General features: G+C 35.3%; 2 protein-coding genes and 1 long non-coding RNA gene across 5 annotated transcripts; 1 reads left to right on the forward strand and 2 right to left on the reverse strand.

The window, feature by feature from the left end:
- Positions 1-869: 869 nt before the first annotated feature.
- On the forward strand, positions 870-4,903 carry LOC102612368 (MDIS1-interacting receptor like kinase 2-like). The gene is made up of 2 exons (XM_015530726.3): positions 870-4,168; positions 4,518-4,903. Exons 1-2 carry the CDS (start codon positions 892-894, stop codon positions 4,901-4,903), a joined length of 3,663 nt encoding a protein of 1,220 aa, XP_015386212.2. The 5' UTR covers positions 870-891.
- On the reverse strand, positions 2,151-5,692 carry LOC107177249 (uncharacterized). 3 transcript variants are annotated; one of them, XR_008053015.1, is made up of 4 exons: positions 5,467-5,692; positions 5,172-5,314; positions 2,400-4,975; positions 2,151-2,299 (listed from the first exon to the last, which is right to left on the reverse strand). It is a non-coding gene; the product is annotated as an uncharacterized LOC107177249 (long non-coding RNA). The 3 variants fall into 3 exon arrangements; XR_008053014.1 differs by having other exon boundaries at positions 2,400-4,326; positions 5,467-5,689; XR_008053013.1 differs by having other exon boundaries at positions 2,400-5,314; positions 5,467-5,691.
- An 8,696-nt stretch (positions 5,693-14,388) lies between these two features.
- LOC102621394 (MDIS1-interacting receptor like kinase 2-like) lies at positions 14,389-18,719 on the reverse strand. Its single transcript, XM_015530716.3, has 2 exons — positions 15,405-18,719; positions 14,389-15,074 (listed from the first exon to the last, which is right to left on the reverse strand). Exons 1-2 carry the CDS (start codon positions 18,709-18,711, stop codon positions 14,740-14,742), a joined length of 3,642 nt encoding a protein of 1,213 aa, XP_015386202.3. The 5' UTR covers positions 18,712-18,719; the 3' UTR covers positions 14,389-14,739.
- Between the last annotated feature and the right edge of the window lie 2,867 nt (positions 18,720-21,586).

A 21,586-nucleotide genomic window follows, 5' to 3' on the forward strand; every position in this document is an offset into this window, starting at 1 on the left:
AGAAATGCCGACTAAATGACAACTCTTACAAGAATGAAGAGATGGTGAGTATTTTTTTTTTTTCCTAAGATGCATCCTAAAGGTTTCTCTTTAGCTTATACATTCTAACCAAAGACAGGCATACGTGTCTGGGTTTGTACAATACAATGAATATCTCAGCATACTTTACGCTTGTAAGAATGACAAATGGGACTAATTTAAGAAAAGAAAATCACTGTTTTATGTACTTTTTGAATGCGAGTAAACTGAAACAATCAGTACATTTGTCCGTCAACCAACACAACGCAGATGTCCCAGCCTAAGGGCCATCGCAACAAGAAAATTTGGACAAAAGCTTAAGCACAAATTTTGAAAGTCATTGTCAACCAATCTCATTCTCTAGAAGCAAAGATTACTTTCTTTGCAGCGGAGCCCCAATGAAAGGCTCCATTGATTTTAGATGATGTATAAAGCAAATAAAAATAAAGAACCCGTCAAACATAAAGACAAGTCAAGCTACGAACTCAGACTTAAACCAATGCATCCACATTATGCCCTTAGTCTGCTCATGAAACTTTTGATACAAAGAAACAAAAAACAGAGACTGCAACCATGACGGCATTAGTACACAGAACACTTCACATTTGGCCAAAAGCTAAGCACAAACTGTAAAAGTCATAGGCAACCAATCTCATTCTCTAGAAGCAAAGATTACTTTCTCCTCAATGGAGCCCCAATGAAAGGCTCCATTGATTTTAGAATGATGTATAAAGCAAATAAAAATGAAGAACACGTCAAACACAAATACAAGTCAAGCTACAAACTCAGACTTAAACCATTGCATCCACATTGTGCCCTTAGTCTATTTATGAAACTTATGATGCAAAGAAACAAAAAACAGAAACTGCAACCATGAGGGCATTCATACACAGAACACTTCACTTTCTCATTTTATCCTATGTTGTCGTTCAAATTTCTGCGCAGAAAGAAGCAGAAGCTCTGCTAAACTGGAAAAGCAGTTTAGTTTCTTCATCTCTTCCTTCATGGACTGCCATTAACAGCAACAGTGGCCCATGCAACTGGAATGGAATTCAGTGCAATGAAGTTGGCAGCATTTCTGAGATAAACTTAGCAAATTCAGGCCTGGACGGAACACTGGACGGGTTTGACTTCTCTGCTTTTCCTAATCTCACTGCCCTCAATCTCAATATGAACAATTTGGTAGGAAGTATTCCGGCTGGAATTGTGAATGCAACAAAGCTCATCTTACTTGATTTGAGTAGCAATAATCTCACAAATCCAATACCTCCAGAAATTGGATACCTTTCAGAACTCCGAGTCCTTCTTCTCTACAATAATTCACTCACAGGTCAAATTCCACATCAACTTAGCAACCTACAGAACGTGTGGCTGCTAAGAATTGGTGCTAACTACCTGGAGGATCCTGACCCAGTCAAGTTTAAGGGTATGGCATCTTTAACACATCTTTGGCTTGACTATAATCTTTTGGAGAAATTTCCCTCGTTTATAGCTGAATGCTCGAAGCTGATGTTTCTCGATCTTTCTGATAATCTAATTATGGGTCATATTCCGATAGAGCAACTGACTCATCTGGAAAACCTCGAATATCTGAACCTAACAAAGAATTTGTTTGAAGGAGAGATTGCCCGGGAAATTAAAACATTTCCTAAGCTTCGACACCTGAAGCTTGGGCAAAACAAGCTTACCGGTACAATACCTGATGAAATAGGGCTCCTATCAAACCTTGAAATACTTGAATTCCATGAGAATTTGTTTCACGGGCTGATACCATCTTCATTAGGAAACTTGAGGAGGCTTCAACGTTTGAACCTAAAATCTGCAGGTCTAAATTCCAGCATCCCCCAGGAACTTGGATTCTGCACCAACCTCACTTTCCTCGAACTTTCTATTAACAACCTTACAGGTTCCTTGCCTCTTTCCCTGGCCTCATTAAGACAAATCAGCGAGCTAGGGATTTCCAATAACCAACTATCTGGTGAAATTCATCCATATCTCTTATCTAACTGGTCAGAGATCATCTCTTTGCAGCTCCAGATGAATGATCTATCAGGAAAACTTCCACCTGAAATTGGGTTACTCCCCAAACTAGAGTATCTGTATCTTTTTGATAACAAATTTTCAGGTCCTATACCTCAACAAATCGGAAATTTGACAAATCTGTTTGATCTTCAACTGGCCAACAACCTTTTCAATGGTTCCATCCCTTCCACCATTGGAAATTTATCCAGTCTTGTGAAGTTAAGTCTTTCTTCTAACCAACTTACTGGAACCCTTCCTCCTGAAATAGGCAACATCAAAATGTTAGAAGAGTTGGACTTGAGCTCAAATAATTTGCAAGGAACTCTTCCCATGTCAATAACCAACTTACAAAGCCTCACCCTGTTATATGTTTCATTCAACAACTTCTCAGGAAGCATTCCAGTTGATTTTGGACCCAGATTCTTAACAAATGTGAGCTTCTCCTACAATAATTTTTCTGGAAAGCTGCCTCCAGGAATTTGTAGAGGTGGGAACCTCATCTATTTAACTGCCAATGTAAATAAACTCATGGGACCTATTCCAGAAAGTCTTTGGAACTGCACAGGACTAACCAGAGTTAGGCTTGAGCAGAATCGTCTGGATGGAGATATCACGAATGCATTAGGCATATACCCAGATCTGCAATATATTGACTTGGGAGACAACCAGCTTTCTGGAATGTTGACATCAGACTGGGGAAAGTGCACCAATCTCTCAAACTTTCGCATATCTGCTAATAGAATAAAGGGCGGTATCCCAACAGAGCTTGGAAATTTGACATATTTGCAGAATCTCGCCATTTCTGATAACCAACTGACAGGGAAAATTCCAGCAGAGCTTTTCAGATCTTCAGTTCTCATCAGACTGAATTTGAGCAGGAACCAACTCTCCGATAAGATACCTGCAGAAATTGGAAAGCTTTCGCGGCTACAATATTTGGATTTGTCAGAGAACAATCTAGATGGACCTATACCAGATAAACTTGGGGACTGTGAGGCACTTATATTTCTGAAGCTGAGTAAAAACAGATTAAATGGGACTATGCCAGAGCAGCTTGGGAATCTAATAGCACTGCAGTCTGTCTTAGACCTCAGTCAAAATACTATCACAGGAGAAATATCCCCCCAGCTTGGGAAACTGATAAAACTGGAAGTACTGAACCTTTCACACAACCAGCTTTCAGGTCCAATACCTTCCACCCTTGAAGATCTTGTAAGCCTTCAGGATGTTGATGTATCATATAACAATCTTGAAGGTCCGCTCCCAAACACAAGGGCCTTTCTGCAAGCTTCTGTTGAAGAAGTGGCCGGTAATCCTGGCCTATGTGGTGAAAATGCAAAAGGTTTGACCCCTTGCAGCAGAGACACTTCATCTAAGAAGCAAAACAGAAATAACAAAAGGAAATTGGTGATTGCCATTGTCATTCCAGTAGCTGCTTCGACGATTCTGTTAATTCTTTTTGGAATGTTCCTTTTCCACCGTTATTCAAGAGCTCGTGAAGATAAAAAGGACAAATATTTAGGAAGAAAAAGCTCATTTTCTGTATGGAACTACACAAAGAGAATAGATTTTAAGGATATAGTCACTGCAACAAATAACTTTGACTGTAAATTTTGCATCGGAAGGGGTGGACAGGGGAGCGTCTACAAAGCAAAGCTTCTGACAGGTGACATCTTCGCCATAAAGCGTCTTCATACTCCTGACGAAAATGAGCTATCCGAGGAATATCAGATGAAGAATTTCGAATCTGAAATGCATGCTCTAACAGAAATTCGGCATCGGAATATTGTAAAAATGTATGGAATCAGTTACTTTGATGGGGACCTTTTTTTTGTATATGAATTCATAGAGAGAGGCAGCTTGGCAAAGTCACTGCTGGATAACAAGGAAGCAGAGATTTTGAGCTGGGATATAAGGTTAAAGATCGTCAGAGGAGTTGCAAATGCACTATCCTACCTGCACCACAACTCTACACCCACTATTGTGCACAGAGACATATCAAGGAATAACATTTTACTGGACATGGATTTTGAGCCTAAGATTTCTGATTTCGGAACAGCTAGGCTGCTAAAAGCAGGAGAGTATAACACCACTGCTATAGTTGGTTCATATGGTTATATTGCACCAGGTAATTCCCAAACCACACCATTATACTATGCACTAGTGAGCATCATTTTCCTACTAACATGTGATGCAATATGAACAGCACTTCCAACCTCACCAATCCTGGTTCATAGCTCATCAACCAAAGTGGCATTTTTTAGTCTTTCTTGTTAAAGTTTAGTCCTGAAAGAAAGCATACGTGTTAAACCCCAAAAGAAAAATATAGCTAATTAAACCCTAAAAGAAAAATATAGCTAAGTATCCCAAAAATAATTTCATGACATGACCAGATAAATCATTAGCAAAAAGAACAAAAATCTAATGCCTCGATGCTTTGCTAATTAACTTCTTCACATATTATTTATGTGTTGCAGAACTAGCTTCTTCAACGAAGGTAACAGAGAAATGCGATGTATATAGTTTTGGCGTTGTTGCATTAGAAGTGCTAATGGGGAAGCACCCCCAGGAACTCCTCCTATCTCTGCAATCTGGAGAGTATAATCTGCTGCTTGCCAATATTTTTGATAAGAGGCTCACACCTCCAAGTGGTCACATTATGCAAGATCTGGTTTTAGCAGCAACACTAGCCTTGATATGCACAAGTGAAAATCCCATGTCAAGACCCACGATGCGTCAAGTATCCAGCGAACTGCTAACAGGAGCACGTCTTCCTCTCTCCATACCCTTGCACCTGCTCACACTGCAGAACTTGATGGATATGTTTTCTCATGTTGGATCCCAACAAGCAACAAGTCCCTAGCAAAGTTCCAGCAGGCAAAATCTCTCCCTCTCTCTGCACCTTTCCACAAGCTCATATTGCGGAAGTTTCTGTCTCAAGTTTTCCAAAATATACTTGTCGAACAAGTTGTCTTAAATGTACTTCTTAATCTAGCTAATCATCTACTTTCATCTAGTTATCAGATTCAACATACTTTGATTCTATATCCTTCTTCATCTCCTAGGGAATCACAAATAGATGATTTCTTCCACAAGCAAAGCAATGGGCAAATGATTAGATAGAAAATCACCTGATTATGCAACACCATCACAACATTGAAACACACACTCTCAGTGCTTCAAAAACTGGAAACAAGAATAAGAATCTTGTTCTGACTTGGGCCAGACATAACAGGATATGAACTCTTCGATAACCCATGAACTTGCTGAGAACCTGAAAGAACGCACATACGCAAATTAAACTAACACGAAATTACTAAAAGGGAGAACAGACATAAATTTCAGAATAGTAATTTGCATATAACGAATGTCATGACCGATGATAAGGATAAAGGAGTTGGATTAAAACTATTGCAAAACTTCTACCGATTTAACTAGTACTTGAACTTGATGATGAGGTTATGACCGTCACTATGTAATTTGGCGTGAAATAAGAAACCGCACGCAAAGCCCGCCTCAACTCTCCGCCTCTCCGCTAGCCTGTGTGCTTTTAGGGATGGTAGTGCCGTAGTGGGGTGGTTGTTCGAAGGCCCACCCATTCCCCCACCATATTAAAAATTTCGTTTCCATTTTTCATTTCATCTCCTAGTAAATCTAGTAAAGTGAAAATAGAGAATCTCAATATAGGAATTCTCTATCCTAACCTTTATTTATTTATCTGATAGTAAATATTGTTAAATAATTTTTATAAATTTAAAATTTAAAATTTAAATAAAATTATTATCATATTATGAAATATTTAAATTATTTTATAAAAATTTTTAAAATGTTGAAACAATATTTTAAAATAATATTAAAACTAAAAAATATTTAAAAAAAACTGCATCTTCAGACAGAAAAAAATATAACAATGTTTTAGAATTGAATAAGAATTATAATGTGGTATTTTCTTTTATTTATATCCAATTTAGTATTTATATTAAGTAAAAATAAAAATAAAGTTTATTAATCAACATTATAATTTAAAAAAAGGAAAAAAAAAAGAGATTGATTTGGGTTGCTATTCTTTTTTCAAAGCCCAGATCGAGCGTCACTATAATATGATCACCTTAACTGTAACACCCGTTGTTTTTGTTTTTTTATTATTATTATAAATCTATTTTATATAATGTAATATTTAGGGTTAATGTATTTAAGGGTATTTTATTTTATTTTAATTTTTAAAAAATCTCAAATTACTTAACCTTTTTATTATTTATTAAATACCTTATTTAAAAAGGAAATAAATTCCTTAATGGGTAAGGGTATTAAAAAGACTTGGCTTATAAAAAATTCCTCTATACTATTTTGTTTCTCAAAACCCTAGAGGCTAATAAAGAGGAGAATACAATTACAACAGCAAAAGCAACAATAAACTCACGTTTTTTAATAAGAGCAGGGAAAGATTTAGATTGTATTTCTATTTTCCATTAAAGATATTATTTAGTTTTGATTTAGTTTTGAAGGTAAGAAAGAATTTATAAACCTTTGAACTTCTGATTTTATTTTTGATTTTATGTGATTGATTGAATGATTTTACGGGTATTATATTAATAAAATTGTGAAAGCATGATCACGTATTGATTTATGTTACTATTGAGTGGAAGTAGTGCTATTATGTTATCACAAAAACCGTAAATAGTGCAAATTAAATGTCATATGACTGCTGTTTTAATTGAGTTTTATATATAAACTTTATAGATTATTAAACTAGACATCTTTATCTTTCTATCTATATGTTTATTATTCAAAAACTCGTTGTATATTAATTGTTTTGATTTTTCGAAATTGGAACACTGGTGTTGGAAAATTCTGATTTTCAGCAGCAATTCTTATTTTTATAATTTATTTCATAATCCAATGGGTTCTGAAAATTCTGAGAATTTTTATTACTGTACACATAGATGTCTAGTTTCTTTTACCAAAGCAAACACGTCCACTTCTGACTTCTCAAACATTGTGAAGTGGAAGACACTGATGTTATCTTGCTTTTGGGGTGTTGTCATGTCTTTTACATGATTCTCTTTATTCAGCCTTATGCTTTTTTTTCTTAGATGTTTCTCCTAAATGTTTCCAAGTTTTTAATTGAAGAGATTGATTAGTATATATAGGTTATATAAATCCTTGCGTTCTTATGACTGAGTGAAAAATATGCCATTGGCAGTGAAAGATCTACTCAATATTATGTACACTTGAAAGATATAATACAAGAATCATTTTCTGCAATTTGAAGAACAATGAATCATATTGAGATCAAGTCAATTCAATTTATGGCTCCTCTCTTTCTAAGGCCTGAACTCCAATTTATTGAACAAGATTAAGAGTGAAAGATCTTTACATTTTCCAAGTGCAAGCTTAAGCTCACCTAAATTCATGGTATATATTATAATTATCTTTAAAAAATTCAAAAGGACTTTTAAGCCCTATTTAGTATGGAGGTGTAAAAGTTACAATTACTGTAAAAAAAATTATAATTATGAAATAAAAGTTAATAATATGTCGTAAATATTATTTTTAAACAATTATTTTAACAAAAGTAGTAAAAATATAATAGATTTTTTATTATATAAGTATAAAATCAAATCAACTAAGCTTTCAAATTATAATAGTTAGTGTTTATCAAACATTTTAGCACTATAACTTTTTAGTTACAACTATTCAACTTCAATCTCAAATGGAATTGGGATCTTAGAGCATGTTTCATTCATAAATCATAACTATCCTGTTGTAGCCACTTAAAAGGAAATAACAAGAAAATCATGTTAAATAATATCATTGTTGATATTTGAGGTTAAAGAAATTCAAACTCTAGATTTGCATCCTCCTGGGGGAAAGACAAAAGTGTTAATCTGAACATTCAACTTAATATAATATTATTTCTTTTTGCATTTGGTCACATTTGTTAGCCTAAAGGACTATACATAATGTAATTTTGATGATAACAAACATATGTATTAAGTGATTTAATAGATATTGTATTTCACATTTTCACTAGTTTTTGAAGGGTAATATTTATGCAAGTGAATCAAGTGAAATCAAGTTCAAGACACTCAACGGACAACCGTGAAATCAAGAATAAAGTTTAGAGCTCAAACGGACAAATTAGTGTGATAAATTCTTGTAAAGCCGGTATGATTTAATTGATGCATGATTTAGCATTTGAGAAGCTCAAAAGATTAATTTAATTAAATATTTTTCATAAACTAAAAGGTTTTGTTTTTATAAAGTAAAGTATTTTGTGGATTTGAGTAATGTGGACTTAAAATGCTAAGTTTTGAAATCTTTGATTTTAATAAGTATTATTATTAAATTTCGGAGTTGGATGTTTTTATAAACATTTGAAATGTTTTGGGCCATACTATAATTTATGAATATTTTGGATTAAAGTGAAAGAATTTGAGAACTTTGAAAAATATGGGTACTATGTTGAAAAATATCTTTTTGTAAAATAATAATATCTTTGGGGCTATATCATAATTTCAAAAAGTTTGGGAAAGATAACTATTCTTAGGAAGTTCTGAAATTGAACCTATTTGCAAAGTTTTATGACATTTTGGGTCGTAGTATAATTATAGAAAGTTTTGGGCCAAAATTCAAAAATAACGGTAATATCACTATTCCTGAGCGGCTAGCCGGATAAATTAAGCGACTAACCGCTTGGACGCTGGAATTTACCTATAACGACTACTTTGAGGGCTTTAACTATAAAAACTCAACTCAAACTTCATTTTATGAACTAATGCAAGCAAATATAAGATCATATAAAATATATTGAGCTTCCAAAACGCAAATCATCATAGATTGAATTATTGTTGAGCTATTATTTGCATATCCACTCTTAAAGAGAGTTTTTGTTGTAATTTTCATTTATTATCAAATTGTGAGTGTACAAGTGTGAGAAACACTTGGGGTGAAGAGATTGGGGATATAATCTTTTATTGTAAAGGTCCATTGACACATTGGAAGTCAATTGTAAATATTTGAAGCCTTGGGAGACTTGGATAGTGAAATCCTCAAGCCGGGTGAGCTTGGAGGCGTGGACGTAGGCGGGGATAGCCGAACCACGTAAAAATCCTTGTGTTTGTTTTATCTTCCCTTACTCTTTTAATATTGTGCTTGATTGGATTTACTGTTTTTGATTTGATTAAGGCAATAGATTAAATTGTTGTGCGAATTGTATTGCATAAATTTTAAAATCCTAATTCACCCTCCCTCTTGGGTTGCATAACTTGCATTTCAACATCAACATGAGTTGTTCCCTAAGTCCCACCAGTAGCAACTTGGAATAGTGTATGGTTAGGAACCATGTTGAGAAACTAAGTGGCTTTCCATTTTTTTTAATATCCAGGAGCCAAATACTCACACTGATTTAAAATCAACTTCTAACTAGTAAAAAAAAAGGAAAGAAATAAAGAAAATGTCACAACTATGGCAACTTCTTAGTGCTCACCATGTTTTAATTATATTGAATAATGAGATTGACTTGGAATCCTTTATGGAATGCCCATGAGTACTAAAAGGAGCTAAGGAAAAACGCTTATGTAGCACATGCTAAATACTTTTAAAATTTCATAGTTGAGTTTTCTGCTTATGTACATTGTTGGATCTATTGAGTCTTTTTCAAGTTGATTCTAATGAATCTTGACGAATTAAGAACTAAGAAATTCAATTGAATAAAGAAACCAAAACTAAAATAAGAATTCAGAACAAAAACAGAGGCACGAATCACCAAGTTTTAAAGGAAAAATTCAACCACTTTATTGATCAACAACTAATCAAATATAGATGGATTTATAGAAGACTTTGCACAGATCACAACAAAACAGATTATATGCAGATTAATGAACAAAATAAGAAGAAAGAGATTGTACATTAAGCACTGCTCATCGGCTTCTATATGTATTGATGTTTCTGGAAATTTTACAATAGATTATAACTAATTCGTGCCACAACTGAAGTCAATCTGCACAATGATTTTGAACTTCTTTATATTTTCCATCTGAGTCCACAAATTCATATACATATATCTCCACATTCTCTACCTTGCAGTTGATTCCGTTGATCTTTTCAATAAAGAAGCACAAAAAAAAAATCTTTAATCAACTACAATTCACTCCTAAATTTAGTTACGTTTGCGCAAAATGCCCATTAGATTCACATAGAATTCAAACTTTACAGTGGGAAGCACTTTTATAAGTGCAACAGCTGGGTTCACACTTGTGTGGATCTTAGACACAATTACTGTTCCCTTTCCAACCTCATCTCTGATAAACTGGAGTTTCACATGTTCTTTCATGATACATATGGTTCTTTACCAGCTGTATAGCACTTTGATTATCACAGTTAATTTGAATTGTTTTTTAATTTAACCACAGCTCATTAAGCAGATCTTTCAGTCATAAGGGAACCACATATGTATACCCTGAAGTTGACTTCCTTCTGTCAAGATCTCCAGCTTATCATGCACATGTTCAGCATAAACATATACCCTGAAGTTGACTTCCTTCTGTCAAAATCTCCAGCAAAGTCAGAGTCTACAAATACTACAACCTCATTTGTATCACATTTAGTTTTGTCATACAGCAAACCACAAGTAGAATAGCCCTTAAGGTATCTCATTATCCATTTGACAGGACTCTAATGAGTCTTACTTAAACAACTAAGGAATCTGCTAACAACACTCACTGCATAGGTTGTATCAGGCCTAGTGCATACCATTGCATACATTAGATTCCCCACAACCTATGCATATGGGAATTCAGTTAACTGAAACTCAATCTCAGATGACTGAGCTGCTAATAATTTGAACTATGGACTAAAAAGAGTTAGAATATGTTTGCAATCTTGCATATCAAACATTTCTAAAACTTTTTTGATATATTTCTTTTAACTCGAGAACAAAGTGCCAACAACTCTATCCCTTAAAATATCCATCCCAATGATCTCTTTTGTATTACCAAGATCTTTCATTTCAAATTCAGACTTCAACAAATTCTTCAACCTCTTTATCTCAGACTTGTGTTTACTTGCAATTAGCATATCATCCACATAAAGAAGCAAATAAGCAACTCCACTTTGATTTGAGCCACCAAAATAAATACAGTCGTCATATTTGCTTATGTGATAGCCTTTTGAGATCATACACTTATCAAATCTTTTATTCCATTACCTCGAGGATTACCTAAATCTATACAAGGACTTACGTAGCAGACACACATGATCTTCCTTTAACTTGTACTTAAAACCTTGATGTTGAACCATCAATATCTATTCTTTAAGATTAGCATGAAAAAATGTTATTTTTACATCTATATGCTCAAGTTCCAAATCAAGTAAGGCCACCATAGTTAATAAGATTCTTATGGAACTGTGTTTAACAACAAGAGAACAAATTTCATTAAAATCTACACATTCTCTCTGTGCAAACCCTCTAGCCACAATCTTTGCTTTGAATTTTAAAGGCTCAACCCCTGTAATTCCTTCATTCTTCTTGAATATCCACTTACAACTAACTAACCTTTTATCACCTGGATTTGATACAAGTGTCCAAGTATGACTTCTTTGCAGGGACTCCATTTCCTCTTGCATTACCTCAAGCCACTTATCACAATTCAGACTTTCAATAACTTCAAAAAAGTTTCCACGTTCTTCAATTGCCACATCATCAGCACACAACAATGCATAAGCGATTAAATCGGCATATTTATCCCTCACTAGGGCTTTGGTTTGCCTTCTACCTCTGTCTCTAGTTAATTGATAAGTCTACAAGTCAACTTGTTGCAAATCTAATGCTTTATTGTCCTCAACTTTGGCCATAGTCTCATCCTCACTACTAAATAGCTTTTTTTCACTATCTCTATCTTCAAATAGCTCCACCTTAATCTTGGCAATATCAGAGAGTTTGTTAGTAATCAGATCAGCACACACATCAGTATCATTTTCTACATTTTCTTTTAATAATGCAGATTCATGAAACACAACATCTTTGCTGATTATACATTTCCTTTACTCTCTACACCATATTATATACCTTTAATCCTATCATAATATCCAATAAAAACACCCTTCAATGCTCTTGCATCTAGCCTGTCTTGATTAATATAAAGATAGGCAAGGTACTCAAAAATTCTGAGATTTTTATAATTTGCAGGCTTTCTTGACCATATTTTCTCTAGTGTTTTGAAGCCAATAGCAAATGATGGGCTTCTGTTAATTAAGTAACATGTTGTATTAACAGCCTATGCTCAAAAGTTTCTGGAAAGCTTAGAATTCACTAACATATATCTTTTTTTATCTACCAATGTCTTGTTCATCATCTCAGCCAAACCATTCTACTAAGGGGTGAACCTTACTATTTTATGCCTTTTTATTCCATGTTTTTGACAGTATTCCTCAAACTCTTTACTACAAAACTCTAAGCCATTATCATTTTTTAAGCATTTAAGCTTAAGCCCAGACTGATTCTCCACCAAAGCTTTCTACACCTTAAATTTTTCCAAGGCTTGATATTCGGTCTTGAGTATGTAAATCCACACATTCCTTGAGTAATCATCAATCAATGACATAAAATACATTCCACCACTCAGAAATGAGACTTGTACAAGCCCCTAAAGGTCAGCATGTACATAGTCCAAAGCTAGCTTCGACATATGTTGCACCTTATTAAACTTGGATTTGTGAGCTTTGCCATAAAGACAATTTTCACAAAAGTCAAGCTGCTGAATTTTATCCCCACCAACCCTTATTTACTGAGCTCTTGTATTCCTTTGACACTCATATGACCAAGTCTAAGATGCCATAACTTGGTTCTATCTTTTTCAGAAACAATAGACATTCCTTCCATAACAGACATTGATGAACCTTACAACACGTACAAACCATTCTCTTTAACCCATTCTATCACTATCTCAATCCCTTTAATTATCTTTAAGCCACCATTTTCAGACTTAAAGAAGTATCTTAAGTTGTCTAACATGTCTTACCTCATGTAGAGCTCTTATAGTCTCATCAAACATCTTGATTTTAATAGAACCAATATCAATAATTTTATACACATTGTTATTTCCCATCAAGACTCTACCACCATCCACAGTCTCATATTTGTAAAACAAATTTCGATCAAGACACAAGTGAAAAGAACAACCAGAGTCTATAACCCACTGACTTTTTGTGTTGCCATTTGAGGCTACAAGCAAATCAGCACCGAGGTATCCATTAGAGGCATCATCGGAGGCTAAAATTGTATCCCCTGATCTTTCTTGACACTCTTTCGTTTTCTTTTTAAGGTAATTCTTGATATGATGTCCTTCTTTCCTGCAGTAAAAGAATTTCCTTTACTTTTTCTTCTTATCTGTATTTTCTTGATTTTTTTCCATGTCCTTTTCCCTAGTTTTTATTCTTCTGGTCTTTATTCTTTTCTATTCTGGCAACCAGCACATCACCATTACTCATTTCATACCCATTATTCTTCTGAATCTCTTTTGAACTCAAAGATGCCATAACATCTTCAAGAGTCAATGTTGTTCTGCCAAATAACATTGTATTCACAAAGCCTTCATAAGACTTTGGCAGATAACTCAGCAAGAAAATAGCTTTATCTTCATCACTTATTTTTACATTTTCAATCCATTCAAGATCAAGAATGATCTTGTTGAAGGTGTCAATATGATCTTGCATTAAAACTCCTTCTTTCATTAAGAAGGTGCATAGTCATTTCATCAAGAAAAGTCAGTGAGTCAGGGACTTCTTTATACACAAAGCTTCCACGTTATTCAAAATTCCTAAGGTTGCCTTTTCTTCAAAAATCTTTATCAAGATTGAGTCACTAAGACTCAAAATTAGAGTGTTGTGAACTATGTGTTTCCTCTTTTCATTGGACATAGAACTTGAAGCAGCCTTTGGATCTTATTTTTCTAGAGCAAATTCGAGGCCCTGATGCACAATGAGAGCCCTAATTTTCAGTTTTCAAAGTGAAAAATCACCACCAGTGGTGAATTTATCAATTTCAGGCTTTGGAAGAGACATGGTTGAGATTCATCAAGCTTTAATACCACTTGTTGAGTCCACTGAGTCATTTTCAAATTGATTATAATGAATCTTGATGAATTAAGCATCAAAAAATTCAATTGAATCAGGAAACCAGAACCAGAATAAGAATTGAGAACAAGAACAGAGGCACGAACCACCAAGTTTTGAAAGAAAAAGTCACTCACTATATTTATCAACAACTAATCAAATACAGATCACAACGAAACAAATTTTATACAAATTAATAAACAAAAGAAGAAGAAAGAGATTGTACATCGGCATTGCTCAGCTTCTGTATGTACTGATGTTTCTACAAATGTTATAATAGATTGTATACACCACATCAGCAGAAATATCTATTAGACCCCTTCAATTGAAGTCAATCTGCAAACCGTCTATGAACTTCTTCATATTTTCCATTTGAGTCCACAAACTCAGGTACATATATCTCTAACTACATGAATGGCGGTAATGCATAACTTAAGTGAAAAGGTAAAGATTTTATACATCGAGGGTACTAAAAACCAATATTCTTATGTACAGGCATTATGGAAACACAAAATTTTACGAAACCCTACTTGTCCAAAATCATAATCGTGTTCTGTTTCTAAAGGCTTGTGAGTTTGCTAATGCTCATTGTGTCAAGTGGCTCAACAGGTAAGCCTGGGTTTTTGCTGATAATTCTTGTGCCACAAAACGCATACTAGGTCGTGTGTCTGGAGTGGTACTTGTGCATGCTAAGGCTACGTTGATCATGAACGCCACTGCTTTTGCTAATTGGCCTTTCGGAGGTGGAAGACGCTGGTCTAGCACATCCTTGAGAAACAATTCCAGATTGTTTGACAATGATGATTCTGATAGGGAAGTTATAAGTTCTCCTGGGTGCCTTCCCATCATAACCTCCAGTGCCACCAATCCAAAACTATAAACATCACATTTATCTGTGACCCGCATTGTGACCGCCAGCTCTGCACATTAAAAGAAATTTAGAAATCCAATCAAATTAACAAAATGTTTCATCAATAGGGGCACTCACTAGTTTCTAACGATTTGAAGCAAAAAAATCTCTCTAGATAACAGCATGAGACAACACCATCACATGAAGAAAACCTGTTATCCAGGAGATTGTTCTTGGACATGTATGCACAAAATCATACCCTTTTGTACAGGCGATGTGTATTTTAAGTATATCAAATGAATTAAGATAATGTTAACTTTGTCTAATGAGAACTATTTATTTTATATAAAGTGCTTTCAGAAACTATAACGAAAATGCAGAAAGGAAATTGTTAGCTTACCAGGAGCCATGTAGCCATAGGACCCAGCAACTGACGTCCAGTTGGAGGAATCTGGATTCAACAGTCTTGCAGTGCCAAAATCTGAGAGCCGTGGTACAAACTCTGACTCGAGCAAGATGTTATTCAAAGATATGTCCCGGTGCACAATAGGTGGAGAGCAGTCGTGGTGCAAATAAGCAACAGCATGAGCCACTCCTTGCACAATCTTCAACCTTGCAGCCCAGTCCAACGCTTCTTCCCCTTCCAACCCATACAAAACTTTTGCCAGACTACCTCTCTCAACATATTCATAAACCAAGTACATACACCCTCCCCTGGAACAAAATCCATTTAGCTTGATAATATTTCTGTGCCTAATATCTGTCAACATGCGTATTTCATTCTCAAAACTGTGGCGATTCATCAAGGGAATATCACTGGAGTCTGACATATGAAGCTTTTTTACTGCAACAACTTGACTTGTTGGTAGTACCGCCTTGTAAACGCTTCCAAATCCTCCTCTACCAATGCAGTACTTCTCGCTAAAATCCTCTGTGGCCTTCGCAATATCCCCAAAAGTGAACTTTCCTTCTCTCGCCCTTATCAACGACTCAGAAGCATTACTCTTTTTACTATTTTTTGTCTCCTCACCAAGGAGTTTGATTTTGCTACGATATATGAAAACTACAGCAACAATGTTTGCAAGAAGTAATAGGCCACATACAGGGACAATGACACCAATAAGAACCTTCCTTTTATTGTTTGTGGATTTACCAGAAGATTGTATAGGACTGCAAGGATCTAACCCTGCTGCGTCTCCACACAAACCTGAGTTCCCGACAAAAGCTTCTGCAGATGCGTTCCGAAATACGCCGCCGCTTGGAATTGGACCTGTTAACTCGTTATCTGAGAAGTCCACTAAACGTAGACTAATCATGTTGGAGAATGATGCTGGAATTCTCCCTGACAGCTGGTTACGCGACAACTGGAGAATCTCCAGTGATCTAAGCTTTCCCAGATCTTGAGGGATTGTTCCAGAGAGTGAATTGCTGCTGAGATCCAACATGTACTGCAATACAAACAAATTACCTAGCTTCGATGGTATTTCCCCTGATAAATCATTGTGGCTCAGGTTTAAGCTCAATAATTTATCAAAGCTACCAAGCTCTTGAGGGACATCTCCTGTCAATTTGTTATTTGACAAATCCAGATATGCAAGCCCAGTTAAATTGCTTATACTCTTAGGGATCTCTCCTGTTAAGTAGTTGTTGCTCAAATTGAGACTGAACAACTTGACTAATTTTCCTAGATCAGTAGGAATTTTTCCTGTGAGTTCATTTGAGTCTAGGCTTAGAACGCCCAAGCGGGTCAAATTCCCGAGCTCAGCAGGGATGCCTCCAGAAATCTTATTTCTGTCTAACTGCAGATTACTGAGATTTCTGCATTCTCCCCAGTCAGGTGAAATTTCACCAATAAAATGATTGCCGCTTAGTCTGATGAAATCAAGTCTTGGATGAACTCCAAATGCCCTTGTAATATTGCCAGTGAATTGGTTCCCATCAAAACGAACTCTGTTCAGATTTGAACAATTCCGCATGCAAGCTGGTAATGACCCTGTAAAGTTGTTGCCATTCACCGTCAGTTCTTCAAGAGCGAAACCACTGCACAATTCATATGGCAGTTCTCCAGAGAAGCTGTTGTTAGAAAAGCTAACATTTATCAAGGAAGGACTGAACTTTCCAAAATCGCCAGGAATGCTGCCAGAGAAGTTATTAGTGAACACAGAGAATTTGTTTAGGTTAACAAGGCGAGAAATGTTCTCTGGCAACTCTCCGTGCAGTTGGTTTATATTGACATCAAAAGCTACCAATGAAGCCATACTCCCAATCTCCGGTGGAATTGTACCACTGAGATTATTGAAGAAAAGCTGCAAGCTCAGAAGGTTCGTCAGATTCCATAATGTTGGGGGAATTGTACCAGAAAGCTGGTTTCCAGAAAGGTCTAATTTTTCAAGACTAGTCAACTTTCCTATCTCTGAAGGAATAGGACCAGAGAAGTGGTTCCTATACAGGAAAAGGTATTGGAGCTTTGTCAGTAGGCCAATTTCTGGTGGAATGTGCCCCATGAAGGAATTGTTTTGAATTTGCAATGACTCCAATTCAGTCCAATTACCAATGAGATTAGCCGAGATCTCACCGGAGAGAAAATTGTCAGACAAGCCCAATTCATTTAATCTGGATAGATTTGACAGTGACAAAGGCAACCCCCCACTGAGTTGATTCATAGCTAAAGCCAAGAATGAAAGGTTTGTACAGAGGCCAAGCTCAGGAGGTATGGTGGAATTTAAGGCGTTCATTCGAAGATCAAGATGTTGAAGGTTTTTGAGTTGGCCTAAGGAAGACGGAATCTGCCCTGTGAACGAATTGTTAAACAATTCAACCAGCTGAATGTTAGACATCAAACCTATATCCCCAGGAATTGGACAGCTAAACTTGTTGGTTGCTAGACGAAGGACTGTGAGATTGGAGAGCTTGGAAACATTTGGTGACAATTTTCCTTGGAATTGATTATCGGTGAGGTTGAGGTATTCAAGCTTGCCCAGATTGGTGAACAGCCTCTCTGGTATTAGGCCACTCAACTTGTTCAGTGACAAGTCGAGATAAGTCAAGTTCCGGCAAGTTAATATGAATGAAGGAAATTCCAAGGTCAATTCATTGTAGCAAAGGCTAAGGTGTGTCAATGAAGGCATGTTTGAAAATTTGGACCAGTCAGGAGTTTCTAAGAAGTTCCCACCAAGGTCTAAGTAGCGTACCTTTCGAAGATTGCTAAGTTGAAAAGGAAAGGCACCATTGAGACTGTTGTTATACACACTGAGATACTGAAGCTCCGACAGGTCTCCCATCTCGGAAGGTATGCTACCTTCAAAAAGGTTGTTGTTCAAGTCTAGGAAAGTCAGGTTGGAGAGGGTGCCAATGGCAGGCGGTATTGGTCCAGAGATGTTGTTGTGGCTGAGGTCTAAGCTTGTGAGAGTTGCAAATTCGGTGAAGTTGAATGCTGTGAGAGTTGCATTGATGTGTGCACCGGAGAGGTTTATTTCAGAAACTGCGCCGGGGGAATCGCAAGCAATGGAAGTCCAGCTGCAGAGGTTGTCGAGGTTGTTGCGTGACCATGAAGAAAGAGGGGACGGGGACGGCGAAAATCGGAAGCTGGTCTTCCATCTGATGAGAGCTTCTGCTTGAGTTCTGGGGGAAGATGAAATCTGCAGTGGAAACAAAACGAGCAGAAGAACGTGAAACAGAACAAGAGAAAGCTTTCTGGTTGGCGTCATTTTAGTTATTTGAGTTTCTAACATGCTACGTTGATCGGGGTTGTTGTTACTCGTCTTATATAAAGCCCACGGAGAGAGGGAGGGAGATACTTGTCAAAAATGAGCTCCAAAGTCCCAAAAAGAAACAAAAAAAAAAAATTAATAAACCGTGTCTTGCTTTCTACGTTTTAATTATTTATCTTACTGGGGGGGCAAAACTGAAAATTTAGTTCGGTTCCTTTTTTTTTGTTTCAGTTTGAAATTTTTAAATAAAAAATCTGATTTTATGAATACCCAATCGTTCAGTTCGGTTCAGTTTCGAATCAAAAGTTATAAAATCCTAACCGAATTGAAATTAAGGTATTTTCGTAATTTCACTCTAACATATATATACACAAATCACACGATTCACATGTTTGCAGTTTGCACCTCTCTCTCTCTCTTTCATAGGGATGGCAAAAATCCCCACGGGGACGGGTACCCTCGGGGATTTTTCCCATTCGGGGAGGGTACGAGGATAATTTCATACCCAATTTCTTATTCGGGGAGGGAACGGGGAAATTTTTTTACCCAATTTCTTATTCGGGGAGGGGACGGGGATGAGGTGGAATCTTCATCCCCTACCCATTTCCCCATTTTAATTTTTAATTTTATTTTAATTTTTTAAAATTACTAGTAAATAAATTATAAAATTATAAATATTGGTAAAAATAAAAAATATCAAAATATTTATATTATTAAACTTTTAGGCCTAATTAACTAATTAAAGTCCTAAATTTTTATTTAGGACATTAAAAAGACTAAGTAGATTTTATTAGCCAAACATTTTTTTTAAATTTTAATATTCTTTAAATATTTTAAACTTAAGTCTATTTTTTATTTATTTTTAGATGTTATAATTGCCCACAGCGAATCACAATTTTAATATCTAATCTAATCTAATCTAATCTAATATTTGCTTTTGATTTGCTCCGATTTAACTATTGTGTTGTAAAGGGAATAGTCCACATTTATAAAGTGCTCACGCCACCATTGAAAAAGTTAATTTTGAATCTAAATTCGATTTTATTTGTAACAATTTTGTATTAAACTATTAATTTGTTCATGATAGTTTGTAAAAGAAGTTTGTATTCTTTGCATGTTGAGTTACTTACTAATTTAATATATGTGACTTTTGTAATAGATATTAATGTAAGATATATTTTGAACAAATATATTTCGAACTTTACTTTTATTTTAATATGATCAACTCAAAATTGAAAAAAAATGTATTAGTTATTCGGGGATCGGGGACCCTCGGGGATCCCCTGTTATTATTCGGGGAGGGGATGGAGATTCTCTCAAGTAATTCTGATGGGGACGGGGAGGGGACGGGGACATACGCAAAATATCGGGGATGGGTACGGGGAGATCGGTCCCCTCCCCTCCCCTCCCCATTGCCATCCCTACTCTTTCACTTTCAATATAGCTGCACAACACAGGCTAGGGGTGTTCAAAATTCAATCTGATCTGCTCAATCCATCTGATCCGTAGAAATCCAATTCGTAATCCGCAATCGGTGGATTTGATATGGATTCACTTTTGTGAATCCGCAAAAATCTGCGAATCTGCAAAAAAAAATATTTATTTAATAAAAAATAAAACTTGTATATGAAATTTTACTTGCTAATAAATAAATAAGTTAAAATATAGTTATATTAACACCGTATTATGTCTTTTCCGATAATAATATAAAATAAAAATAATTAAATAAAAAATATGGCTTCCTAAGTAATTAATTTTCATGCACTATCTAAACAAATGAGATTTTTTCCTTTTTGGTGTGTTATATTTTGAAACTTTAAATGTATTTTCTATCTTTATTTAAACAATTAATTTATTTAAATCTTATTTGACTGATAGTAAAATTATTTTTATATTAATCTTTTTTTATTTATTTAGTTTGTGGATAGGACATGATTAAAAATTTTTAGCCCGCAAACCAATCCGTAAAATAGTAGATTAGATATTGATTAGGTCAAATCCGCATCTGATCCGCAGACGTATGGATTGGATTTAGATTGAATTTCACCAATCAATAGATTGGATTGGATTAAAAATTTATAATCCGTAAAATCATGGATTGGATATGTATTGATATCTAATCCGCAAAATTCGATCCGCGAACACCCCTAAGCACAGCCACGACCCAACCCTAATCTGCATTTGCCTTTGCCCATTATGCCTTCTCCTTGCTGTCGTTTTTTCCTCCGTCACCAGCTATCTAGTCAGGTAACTCACTAACTTGCTATATTTCCTTTTTTTTTAAATGAGGGTTTTTTTTTTGAGATAATTCTTTGATCTGTTCTTATTTTATGCTTGCTTAAATTATTAGTAGTATTTAGTTTGAAATGGGTCTGCCTTTGCTTAGATATGAGTCTGATATTGTATTTTTTTCAATTTTTTTCGCTTGGATACTATCCTGCTGTCAGTGCTTGGTGAGGGTTGAGAAACGAATTGTCAAAGCTTATGGAGGGATAATATCGTTTGGACCCCTTTTCTTTATAATATTTTAGTATGGCCTAATATTTACGAAATGTTTACATATGAGAATTCTATTATGATTTAATTTGTTTGCAAAACTTTCAGAATGGTCCTTGACCAAAGGTCAATAAGTAAAATATCGTTTGAGTCCGTAATATTTTGCCAATTTCTACTATTGTACAAAATTTATTTTATTTTATTTACATTTTGGGCTAAAACTTTTATATTAAAAACAGTAACCATAATTCTGAAAATTATTCATTTTAATCCAAATTTCTTGCCTTTTTTCCACGTACAAATTTGTAAATTATTTTATTTTTGTTATTATAAATTGATTATAGTAGACCTTGCGTGCAGGATGGAAGGAAATAAC

Source organism: Citrus sinensis, chromosome 3 (genome assembly GCF_022201045.2).
Source record: "Citrus sinensis cultivar Valencia sweet orange chromosome 3, DVS_A1.0, whole genome shotgun sequence".
Lineage (NCBI taxonomy): Eukaryota > Viridiplantae > Streptophyta > Magnoliopsida > Sapindales > Rutaceae > Citrus > Citrus sinensis.